The sequence below is a fragment of the Aplysia californica genome, unplaced genomic scaffold (genome assembly GCF_000002075.1).
Source record: "Aplysia californica isolate F4 #8 unplaced genomic scaffold, AplCal3.0 scaffold00241, whole genome shotgun sequence".
Lineage (NCBI taxonomy): Eukaryota > Metazoa > Mollusca > Gastropoda > Aplysiida > Aplysiidae > Aplysia > Aplysia californica.
This window is the reverse complement of record NW_004797511.1, coordinates 661359-674322: the sequence shown is the minus strand read 5'-3', so window position 1 is coordinate 674322 and position 12964 is coordinate 661359. Positions and strand designations below refer to the sequence as shown.

Genomic DNA, 12964 nt, shown 5'->3' with positions numbered 1-12964 from the left:
CCCCCCCTTTCAAAAGACAACAAAAAACCCTTTTGAATTCCCCCTTCAGCAGTCCTAAGCCTGAATCAGCCCTGGTTTGGACTTAAGAAGGGAATGGTTTACCTCCTTCATTTTGATCAGTCCTGCCTAAGACGGTCACCTGTGTTATACAGCCACTTTTCTTAATGACAATGGGTGGCCGTTTGACACAAGGTTCGACTGTATTTTCTTCTGCACTTTCTAAAACTATTGGACTCTGCCCTTTTACAGTACAGTTTGATCCATTAAAAAACAAGACAAAAAGAAATAACTACCAGGGAACAAAAGAGAAAAAAACTGTAAGAGTACTGATCTGCCATGGAATTAAGCTCAAAGATAAAAGCTAGTAAAGTATTCACTCAACAGCCTCACATTTGAGCTTCCTTGCCAATTCAGTAACATGATACAGTCTATCCATGACATTTTCTCATACAACCATGTGAATGGATTAGATCTTTTCAGAGCTTTTCTCTCTAAAATCAGGATGAACTATTAATTTCATTATCACCAAAGGACCATTGAAAGACACCAGTTCTACAAAAACCATGTGATTTCACACACCATATATTGCATGGCGCCAGGTATTCCGAGTTGTACAAATCAGTACAGGCATGATCACATCTGCCTCCAATCATGATAACTTTTTTCCCTTTTCTTAATTAAAAAGTAAATAATTTTTAAAGGCAGAAATCAGCAAAGCAAAGAAAAGACAAAAGTGCATTGTGAGTAAAAATGAAGTACATATATAATGATATTTTAAAAAACCATCATCTCGAAGTAGTGATGAGAAGAAAAATCACACAACCATTGAGCATAGTTAACTGACAATGAGATAGATACTGGATCAAGAGTTCTTGGCAGTGTAGGCAAACAGCTGTGCATAAAGCGCTCGCTATACAAAACACCCCATCCTGCATATATATAAAACAAGTGAAAGAAAGAGAGGAACAACAAAGAAAAAAAGGGGGTAACACTGAAACACACAAAGTGACGCTGACCCATCTTGAGGCAGACTGGTATCGGAGCTACCCACGACCCCCATACTCCGGGTGGAGAATACGCTGTGCCTGGGTTGGCTGAAACAGGCAGGAGGAGGAACCAACACCGTCACAAAACAACACAACAAAACTACTACCACGAAAAAAAAAACCAATCACGACACCCTGTAGCACCATAAGTAAATGTTCTTCCCAAAGCAAAGATAGTACACTACATTATGATTCACTCTCTTGAAAAAGCATCCTAAGAAATCGATTTTGATATTTATTAATACTGACACTGGTAAACACACTTCATTTAATTTCTCAAACAAAAGTAGATCTACCAGTGGTGTCCCCTAAACATGTGTACTACAATACAAGGAAAATCAATTCTAACATGGAAAGAAAGAAGAACAAAAAATATTCCTTGCTACATATAGTAGACTAAGAGGCTTCTCAAAACAGACTGTGAGTAACCCATAATACTTTAACAATTCTGTCCCCACTAATCCTCTCATTTCATAATTCATCCTTGCATCTATGGCAATACAACAACCCATACTAGTCATGCAAACTTCACTAGAGATACCATCACATACCAATGACTACACAATAATCACAATATCCACAGAGTGACTTCAACAACTACAGCACTTGCATCATTAGAATTTCTCCGAAGTAAGCATCATACCACAGTATTCAGTACAATCTTACTAATTCTTTGTACATGACAGCATAAACACACACGCGCACACACATACGCACCCATAAAACACACATACACACATACCCACACACACAAACACACACACATACATTTATACAACACACACATACACATATATATATACAAACTCCCTTACACACACATATAATATATAAACATAAACACAATCATCCCAACATCAGTCACATTTCACCAGGTTTCTGAGTCACTGGCTGTCCTCACATGAAACTGACACAACAATGGCCACACATTATAGCTAGAAGAAACATCATAACATGCACTAGAACAAAAAGAAAGTTCCAGAGCAAATTGAGCAAGGTTTATCAGTGTGCATTAACAAACACTATGATATGCCGGAACAAAAAAAAATATGGGCAAAACTTTCATGTCTCTTCACATTTCTTTCTACTGTAATGTCTTTCTTCTGCGAAAATATGCAGTTCTAAGACTTATGCATTTAGCATTTTGCAAATAATAAAATATCAGCTGAAACAACAAGGTCTTTCTGCTGGTCACAATAGCCTAAAGAAAAAAAAGTTAAGCTATCTGACTTAGTCATAAAAGGAAGCTTTTAAATAAATAATCTGCTTTAAAATTTCATTGGTCTCACTGGAAATTGTATTCTTTCCATCACTCAATAATCTCCAGCCATTAGATTCCCTGTCAAAAAGCTATTCCATTTCCACTAATGGCCAAAAAAGAACAAATTCTGAACTAAAAGAAAATATTGACTAGTTTAAAAGCTCATGCACTTTATCAATCTACGTGCAAAAATCAAAATACAGTGGTATTACAAAACTCTTTCCACTTCAGCCAAGCACAACATTGCTCCGACAGGGGAAATGATGATGAATAAACATTTAACAAAAATTTACGTAAACAGGTAATGTGCCTTTCTCAACAAGACAACATGCAAAAGGCTTAAAAATTACACTTTTCTTTTAATTACTAGACAACTTCAGCTGCAGCACACTTCAGCAAACATATTTCTCTTGCATTTTTATTACATGAAGACAAGATTTGCAGTGAACACAAAACCCATATCAAAATTTTGAGAAAGAAATTGTTTTGATAGATGTTTCATATTATGTTGTGAACCACAAGGCACTGACTTTTGAAGTGTTTTAAAAATTCAACACATATCCTTTATAAGAAATGTGTCTAATACTGAAAAGAGTGCATAACAGTTTTCAGAAACTTTCATACTTGCAGCTCATCGACCTATCAAATTATATTATTCAGACAAATATAGAGAGAGAGTGGGAACAGGGACATTGGTACATCCTCGTCATGCTTGAAAATCAGAGTGCCTTGTAGTTTCAATCAATCGAAATACATCATCAGGATAAATCTCAAAACAATCTGATGCACAGAATTTGAACCAAATTTCCAAGACCAAATAAATTTCTCTAACCTGAATTTCCCAATTGGAGGTTTCCTCCCCATGTAGTCCCCAGCAGCCCCAGAGCTCATGTCAAACATGAGAGCCTCGCTGCCATCACTCCGCAGAGAACCCGCAGAGCCGATGCCACGATAGTCCGGCACAGCCAGAGAGTGGCTTGATGGCATCATCGCCTCCTGGGGACAGACACACAAAGACACACTGATATACAAACACACATCATCATCATCATCATCATCATCATCAAAATGATAATCATAATCATAATAATAACGATAATAATAATAATAATAATAATAATAATAATAATAATAATATAGCATTTGTATAGTGTAAATTTCCGCTCAAACGCAAGTTCTATGTGCTTTACAATCTAAACTGACTGTCTCCTGGGGATAGACACACAAACACACACTGGTGCACCAACATACATTACCGCTTCCTGGGTACAGATGCACAGACACACATTCATTGCATCCTTTTACCTCTCTGTATAGATAATCAGATATACCTCAAACCCCATTTCTCTCACCCCAACCATCAGATCCTTTTGACTCAGCATGTCAATTTCACAAACCCGATCAAGGTGATAATTTTTGTACTTTTTGTACTATTCCATATATCCCAATAGAGAACTTTTAAAATGTTTATTTCTTTCCTCATATCCCATTGAAAAGAATATTCTGATCTAGTATGACAATTCTTCATACCCCAGCTCCATAATATATTATTAGCACTTTTACACTTGATGTGCATGGAAGAGAGGAGAGTGATTTTTTGTGTGAGAGACTGTTTGTATGTGTGTTATGTGTGATTGTGTGACTGTGTGTGTGTGTGTGTGTGTGTGTGTGTGTGTGTGTGTGTGTGTGTGTGTGTGTGTATGTGTGTGTGTGTGTGTGTGTGTGTGTGCGTGTGTGCGTGTGCGTGCGTGAGTGAGTGTGAGTAAAGGAGAGAGAGAGGCAGAGACACAGACAGAGAGACAGAGAGAGCATGCCCAAGGAAAACAGAGCTCATGCCCATTGACACATTGTAGGCCTATACACTTGTGCCAGTGAGTTGCGAATTCTTGTAATATGTATGTGCATCATTTGTGCGTACATGTAACGACAGCATTTCTGTATTGATGCTGAATCTTTGTACAATGATGTTCCTGTGTACCCAGCCAAAATTTCCCTAGTGGATCAATAAAATTTATCAAATCTCACCCCATCCTTAGCCCAGCGGAACTCCAGAAGACCTCCCGCGGTGACCGCCACAGCCTGGTCCTGCATGCTTGTGGCCGGTACTTTGTACACGAGGGCGTCGTCCGGGGAGCGCAGCGGCCCGCCCACCAGCGCCATCTTCACATCCATGGTGTTGGGGTGCAGCAACGGAGTCCATGAAGCCCAGCGAACGCTCACTGTGCGAGAGTGAGCCCGTGCCAGACTGTGACTTTGCTATAAAAAAAAAAAATGCAAATTTTGAGTTTAAAAATCGGTCAATGCAGTAGGAAATACTACAGAAATTTTGTTTGAAACTAACTTCATAGAAAAAAAGGAATGGCTCATATTAATTATAAATCTTCAGCAGAAAAGCCAAGCATATATATCTATGAACAAAAGAGCGGATTTTTTCCCTCATTTCAACTAATAAACTAAGGACCCCTCACCTCCCCCCAAAGTTTCAATAGTTACAATATATACTTTTATATACTTTTCACATTCTAAGTAAAATATTTGACAACACCATAGACATTCCTAAAACCTATACCAAAACACAGATACTAATACAGAAAAAGAATAAATAACAAGGAATTGAGCTGAAAATAGTATTCACAACATATTCGCTGAGCTACAAAAAAAGTAACTATCAAACCTTAACAGCGCTTAAAAAGTAATATTGGCCCAACCCTTGGCAAAGAAACCCAAAGTCTATTGAAGCCTGGAGGACCTGCGGCAAACAGCAGCCTTTGCACTAGAGACTGAGATGTCCATTTAAAGATATTCGAGAAGAAGAAGAAACCATAACCATAGTGACCACCGGCCAGTCTGTGACTACTCACCCTGCGATCCTGGGCAGTTAGGGGCTCCCCTATAATGTACTCTAGAGTGAACACCACCGCACACATTGGGTCTTCCAACAGTTCGTTGATCTGGATCTTGTTCTTCAGAACTAAAAACGTATGCCCTGCACTCCCTCCACTGGATCATCAAAGTCAGTCAGCATGAAAGGTAAAAAAAAGAGGTTTTTAAAAAGAGTAGAGGTGGTGGGGAGTGAGGGGGTGGAGCAAGCAAACTTACGAAAAATTTCAAGACTTCACACAAAGGCTCATAGAAATATCAAATTGTAAAAAAATAATATCGCATCTGTGTTGAATATGATATGCTGTTAAAAGTTTTTGCTTAAAAGACATTTATGCAATTTTTCCGTAACCGCATATTCATTTTCTACAAAGACAGTTTTTCTCAAAAGACATAAAATGCAAAACCCATTGCTTTTGCTCTTGAAGACTGGTTTTGCCACCTGAGCAAAACAGAGAAAAAATGGTAAAGACAATCACAAATATAATACAATAAAAAATATTATTAAAAATTATACAAGCCATGACGCTTATGGTAACAGTAATGATGATGACAGTCCTGACAAACCATGACTGCAAAACGGCAACCAAATTTACAACAAAATATTTTTATTTGTGTAATCATACTGGAATGGTTTGGGTTTTCTAACACTCCCTGTTTTCACTCTAGTTTCCAACAATAAAGATGACGATGAAGAAGAAAAAAAACAAAGATAAAAATATCAACAACAAACCAGACGATGAGACAAAAAACAAGCTGTTGTTCCGTCATACCTAGAAGAGCCCGTGCTGTTCCTGCGGATGTGGAAGCGACTGCTGCGTCTCATGGATGGGCTGGCCGTGGGCTTGCGGCTGGGAGTACCGGACAGCTTCTCCAGGTGGAACACACTAGGCTTCTCCACATAACACCAGCCGTTGTGCACACCCACCTAGCATGGAAATATATACGTGCGAGTCATCATGATGTAGAAACATATATGACGTCTAGATGGGACGCTATAAAGCCCCTTACCCCTCCCCACCCTTTTTCTTCTCTATGAGTCATAAATAGACAGCCTTGATGGATAACAACATTCCCCCTCTTCCACCCCCTTCCCCTCCAAACCCCCCCCCTCTCCCAAAAATGCCACATCTATCCCCTTATAAGTTAACAATTTGGGACCACAAGTTAGAAGGCAGAGTATCCACAGCCCCATGATGCTCTAGAACCACCTTAGGATCCCCTACAAGAGAGGTGACAAAATATTTAAAGTCGTCAAATAAGCCAAGATATCTCACTTCCGGGACGAAATGTGTACAAAAACGAAGAGCATATTAATACAGTGGCATGTCAGCAAAGAACTGTGATCATGTCAAAACCATGCCTCATCAAGGCAAGTCCTGAGGCAAAACAATTTACAAAAATGCATCAACTTTTCTCTTTCACCTGTAGTCTTCGCTCCGTTATGCAGACATCCAGTGAGTCTTTCGGTCTGTTCTCTCGGAGAGACCGATCCTCGCGCATCAAGTTACACAACTCCTCTTCAAACTTGTCCACATTGGGCTGTAGGTGAAGGACCAAGCCGTCTATCTCAATGGGGACATGACGTTGTAGACGTGGCTTCTTGAATCGATCCCCACCTGGAAGTATGACATAAGGTTCAATCTCTACATATCAGGGTGTCTACAAACAATGGCTTGTCTATTCTTATAAAAATAACATAAAGTATTTTTTTTTGTCCAAGTATTATTAACAATAAAAGACAAAAAACCTGCACACCGCACAATTGCTATTTATTGACATCGACACAGCAACTCTGTTTCTTCTGTCTTCTTCTGCATACCTCTGCTAAAGATCAGAAGGTAACTGATTGAAAGATCTTCATGTCACAGTGCAGTTGGTATCTAAATACATGGCCGTTTCATCTACATAGAATGTAGAATCATCCCTTGCCTGACAGGTACCCATAGGTCATTGTTTGAAGGTACTCTTTGTAATAAAAACAACTACAGTGACATAACGTTTGGGTAGAAATTGATTTTGATTAGGGGGAGTATAAAACAAGAAAGAAAACCCAACTCTAGCAGGGATCAAACCTCAGACTGCTGGGTTGACAGGCAAACATCATATCTGTTGAGCCACTCCACCCCCCCCCCCCCCCCCCCCCCATTTTCTGACACTAATTAAGTAAATAAACCAAAAATAATGCAATGTTCACTTATTTAAGATCTTCCTTCAAACTGTGCAGTGTTAACTCTTCCTAAGCATGCACAAATATATAACTGCCTTTCATTGCACTACATTACGATACTCTGATAAATCAAAGTACAAAACTCAATGTCTTGTTGTTGATGCTGTTGTTATTGTTTTAATGTAGGTGTTTTTACACCTGCATGAACACTATTTAGATTATTTAGGAGGCAAGCTTCCGGCTCCGCCTGTCAAGTCCAACCATAGCTGAGAGGGATACAACATTCCAGCAGAAAGACCAAGACACTCAATAAAAATTCTCCCCACTCAGGAATCAAACTGGGGTCTCCTGCGTGCAACAGAAAAGCACCTAACTACTAAACCACAGACACTTTTCCACAATTTCTGCCCTACCACACGCTTATCATGACTTTTACTTAAGATTAATTTCTACCACAAATGCAAAATACTGCAATCATCATTTTTCCTCTGCATAATAAATTTTTAATTTGTTCAGAAACTAACTCACATATCATGAATCAGGAAGGCTTTTCCAAAGATACCAACTAGTCATCAAAAAGGCATCCTCTCTGCCTATCAATGTTCCCACTAATTTTTCTTAATTAAAACACCTTCGCCAAATCCTAAACAAAGCAACAAGTGCTAGTTTTGTTTTGAGTGAAGGGAAGCACATTGGCCGAAGAACAGTAATCTAGCCCATGAAGAAAACAAGCGAGACAGACAGAAAGAAACATAGATGAACAAAAATAAGGACTAATCAGCAGCACTATCCAAACAGCTACCCAAACAATAGGCTCTGAGACAAAATCAGAAGATTAATAAATACACGTACATCTAATTAAGTTAACAGTCACCACAGAAAGAATCCTTGAATCATGAGCTCACAAAGAGTATAGTTTTATCTTCTAAGATTGAGAGTACCAGATCTCAAACACTCATCAACAATAACAGTTAACAACTCATGCATTTCAGACGGGCGGCTTAGTGTATGACTTCGTCACACTCCATTTTTTAAAAATACGTATACCTGAGTCGTACACTGAGCAGTCGTATATATATATATATATATTATTCTTATTTATGACAGCAGGCTGAGAACCACAGTACTGACCTGTCGTGTCCACCATGCCAGGGACGGTGTCATTGGCGTCCACCAGCGTGTTCTCTGGCAACAGACTGACGATCTGCAGCAGTGCCTTGTGGGAGGCTAGGCTGCAGTTGAGCTCACACCCCTCCACAGCACGCAGCAGCTGGTTTCCTGTTGTCACACAAAGAATGAGATAGAAGACAAGAGATGACGAGAATTAATTTCCTAAGAAAAAAAAACTGTGTTTTGCATTATTACTTGGTTCTAACTGTACCTATGTGACAGCTGGTGCCTCTATAAATGAATTGGTCGCTTTTAAGCACAAGGAGGCTATCCCAAAAAATGCTGTTTTGAGAAAATCGAAGGTAAAGTTTTTGGACCCTTGTTTAGTTTCTTTAAAAGACAAGAAGAGTTTTCTCTATAACCAAGCAAATATACACACCAATAAAACAAAACTTCTCCTATAGGTAGAGCAATGCCCACTTTTGGTGTAGGTCAAGATTTCTGGAAACCCCGAAATCTGGGTTAGCCCGCTTGTCCTTAAAAGCGACCAACTAGTACTACTGGTTCAATCTCAATCAGGGTGTCTACAAATAAACTACATCTCAAAGGACAGAGTTGCACATCTGGCACGCATCTCCCCTCAACACCCAACAGAAACAGAGGATGAAAGAAAAAAAACTAAAATAAGTAAAGAAATCATATCATCTCACCCTCAAGCGGCTCATCCATGAAGTACAATGCTCGGGGAGATCCATGATACAACTGAATTCTGAGGAGGGGCGAGAGAATAACGTTCAAACCACAGATTGGTTTCAAGATAGTCAGTTAAGTTCATAATGCTTATGAAAATTGAAGTATAGAAACAACTTGAACTATGCTACAACAAACATATGTGAGGCAGCGTGGTGAAATCAGGCGCTCTTCAAAATAATAAAAGTGAAGAAACTGGCATTTTTCCGCAAGTTTGGGAATTTTTATCTAATTTTGGTATTTTGGCTCTACCCTTTTCATGCCCATTACAGAACACATTTCTGTGTGGATTGTACTGAAAAACGTTGATTAAAAGCATGAAAGATGTAATTTTAAAGTTTCCTCGCACTCTCAAGCTAAGGAAATAACTAAAATTTGGTGCCATTTTCTCACTAATTTTACCTCTGAAACCAGACGACCCCTACCTCCTTCAATCGTTAATATCTCAAATTGTATCCGTGATGAAGGGATATTTTCTTAATCAAAAGCAAAGGAAATGGACAGCCTTTAAGATGATTCCTATAACTCCATATGCCCAAAAATGGACGAGCGCCTGATTCAACCTTGACGTGTCACATATTACTTTTTTATTCAGGGAAATATAATTAGAGTTTAAGGTGTTTCAATACAGCTATCAAACATTATCAGTAATCTTATGAAGAGAGTGAAAAAAAAAAGGATGACAGAGAGAAAGAGAAGGAGAAGGATAAAAAGGAAAACTTTAATGACAACAACGATAACCATGATGACAACAAAGAAAAAGAGATGAAAGAAGAGGGGCACATGAACCAGATCAGGAACAAGAACAAAACAACAGCATAAAAAGAACAAGATCGAAAGTACATGATCAAAAAACAAGATCAAAGTATGAGATCGAAAGAACATGACCGAAGAACAAGATCGAAAGAAGGTGATCAAAGACCAAATCAAAGAAAAAAAGAACAGGATCATAAGAACAAGAGCCATTGAACAAAAACAAAACAACAAGAACAAAATTAAAAGAACGAAAGAAAAACCAAAAAAAGACAAGATCACAACAAAACCTGAGATTAAACAATTTTTTTTAATCTAAAAAACTCACCACAATCAAAAGAACAGAAACAAGAAGAAAACGACAACTCACTTCTGTGTCTGGGACTGCACGTTGCGTGAGGAGTCTGGCATGCCACTGTCTGAGCCAAAGGGTCGGAGGAAGCACCAGCCACAGCTCACGTGCTGCGGTCGGCCATTGGGGGCCACCGAGTGCGCGGTCACTTCCACCACGAGGATGATGTTGCTGTTGTGGATGCTCGTGTGGAAGTACACATTCTACAAAGAAAAAAATTAAGACTTGTGCTTTAATTGTCCCATTCTACAAGGGAAAGAATTACAACAGAACTCTAATTTTCCCATTCTACAAGGAAAAGAATTACGACAGCACTTTATTTTTCCCATTCTACAAGGAAAAGAATTATGACAGCACTTTAATTGTCCCAATCTGCATGGAAAAGAAGTATGACAGCACTTTAATTTTTCCATTCTACAAGGAAAAGAATTATTACAGCACTTTATTTTCCATATTCAACACCGAAACCAATTACGACAGTACTTACTTTTCCCATTCTACAAGGAAAAGAATTACAACAGCACTTTATTTTTCCCATTCCACAAGGAGAAAAATTATGACAGCACTTTAATTGTAACATTCTACAAGGAAACTTTAATTTTCTCAGTGTAGAAGTACACCTTTTACAGGGAAGAGAATTACGACAGTCGCATCTATTATATTCAGAGTTCTCCCAGTGTCAAAAGTACATGTGCACATTCCACAGGAAAAAGAATTACGAAAACGCTTTATTTCTCCCAGTGTATAAAATTTTCCCAGAAATAGCCCAAGAACAGTGTGGATTATTGAAGGCAAAGGCACTGTAAATGCCATATATGTCATCAGAACAACAATAGAACGTGCCCTAGAAGTTCAGAAAGATCTTCATTTATGTTTTATAGACTACACCAAGGCATTCGACAAAGTTCAGCACGACAAGATCATCGACATGGTGGAAGTTCTTAATATCGACGGGAAAGACTTAAGGATTACCAAAAACATGTACTGGGATCAAACTGCTGCAATGAGAATAGAAAACGACATCAGCGAACACATACAGATAAAAAGAGGAGTCAGACAAGGATGTGTACTTTCTCCAGACTTGTTCTCCCTGTATAGTGAAAATATCATGAGACACATAGAAGAAATGCCTGGTATCTCGATAGGGGGACATAATATAAACAATCTAAAATATGCAGATGACAGTCCTAATAGCAGAGATGAAGAACACCTGCAGAATCTATTAAATGTCATCGTACAAGAGAGTGACAACATGGGCTTAAGCCTAAACATCAAGAAAACCGAAACGATGGTGATAAGCAGAAAAACTCCCAATCCCAACATGCAATATCAAAATCAATGATACCACTCTCAAGCAACTACAACATTTTAAATATTTGGGGACCATTATATCATCAGATGGTAGATGTCACACCGAAATTAAAAGCCGCATTTGCCAAGTAAAAGCAACCTTCCACAAGATGAAATAGATACTAACAAACATCAATCTGTCACTGGAAACGAGGAAAAGAGTACTGAGAAGTTACATCGAGCCAATCCTATTATACGGGTGCGAAGCGTGGACAATCAATAAACAGCTGGAAAGAACAATTATAGCGACAGAGTTGTGGTTCATAAGACACATGCTATGTATCCCATGGACAGCTAGAAAAACAAATGAAGAAGTCCTGGTTGAAGCAAATTATAGAAAACAACTTATCACGAAAATAAGAAAACGACAGGCAAATTTCTTCGAACACACAATGAAGAAAGAAGCATTAGAGAATATTGTAACAACAGGAAAGTTTGATGGAAAGAGAGGCAGAGGCAGACAGAGGAAAAAGATACTGGACAAGATGACAACATGGTTGGGAGCAGCAAGAACAACAGACACCATTGCTGCAGCGCAGGACAGAGTACAGTGGAGGTCCATGATCGCCCATGCCAGTCGGCAAGGCACCGGATGATGATGATGATAAGATCACATTCGACGGCCAGCACTTATATGATCTTATTGCGTTACAAATATTATAAAATTCTTACTAAAACTAAAAGCATTATACATGGGTGGGGAGGGGGGAGAGAATCATGACAACTCTTTATTTCTCCCAATGAAGAAGGTACACATTTGACCGAGGAAAGAATTATGAATGCATTTTATTTTTCCCATTCTACTGGCAAAAGAATTACGAAAGCATTTTATTTTTCCCATTCTACTGGCAAAAGAACTATGAAAACACTTTATTTTTCCAAGTGTTGAAGTTCAAAAGCAGACCACCTCCTAATGGACCTAGACTACCATAAAATTTATGTCATTCACTATAGCTTGATATCAATCTTGACATAAAACTGTAACTGTCCTGTCCTGTGGAGTTGGATGCAGTCTTCTTTCATCAGTAGGCTACACTTTATACTTTCTCTCTTCGATGTTTCTCTGTAACTCCACAGGACAGGCTTAGATTTTAGGCCTCTGTAGGTTTACTTTTCACCGTCACATAAACACTGAGATGAGATGAGATGACATGAGATGACAAGGCAAGCTTCATTGATCCACTGGTAAGTTTTGGGTGGATATACCAAAACAACTTACAATGATTCAGAATAAATACAGAAATGTACTCATTACATTCATGCACAATGATGCACGCACGCACGCACGCACG

General features: G+C 38.7%; 1 protein-coding gene across 3 annotated transcripts in view; it reads right to left on the bottom strand.

Annotated features, from left to right (window-relative positions):
• Positions 1-12964, bottom strand: part of LOC101864230 (nephrocystin-4) — a 92029-nt gene that overhangs the window by 43725 nt on the left and 35340 nt on the right. For 2 of the 3 annotated variants that reach the window (XM_035970244.1, XM_005100243.3), the window contains exons 3-11: positions 10341-10525; positions 9178-9236; positions 8489-8635; positions 6613-6806; positions 5961-6115; positions 5169-5307; positions 4333-4563; positions 3140-3303; positions 1017-1094 (exon numbers count right to left, since the gene is read on the bottom strand). In XM_035970244.1, the coding sequence (XP_035826137.1) occupies positions 1017-1094; positions 3140-3303; positions 4333-4563; positions 5169-5307; positions 5961-6115; positions 6613-6806; positions 8489-8635; positions 9178-9236; positions 10341-10525 (1352 nt within the window). The remainder of the gene's footprint in view (positions 1-1016; positions 1095-3139; positions 3304-4332; positions 4564-5168; positions 5308-5960; positions 6116-6612; positions 6807-8488; positions 8636-9177; positions 9237-10340; positions 10526-12964) is intronic. The other variant, XM_005100244.3, reaches the window with a different exon arrangement.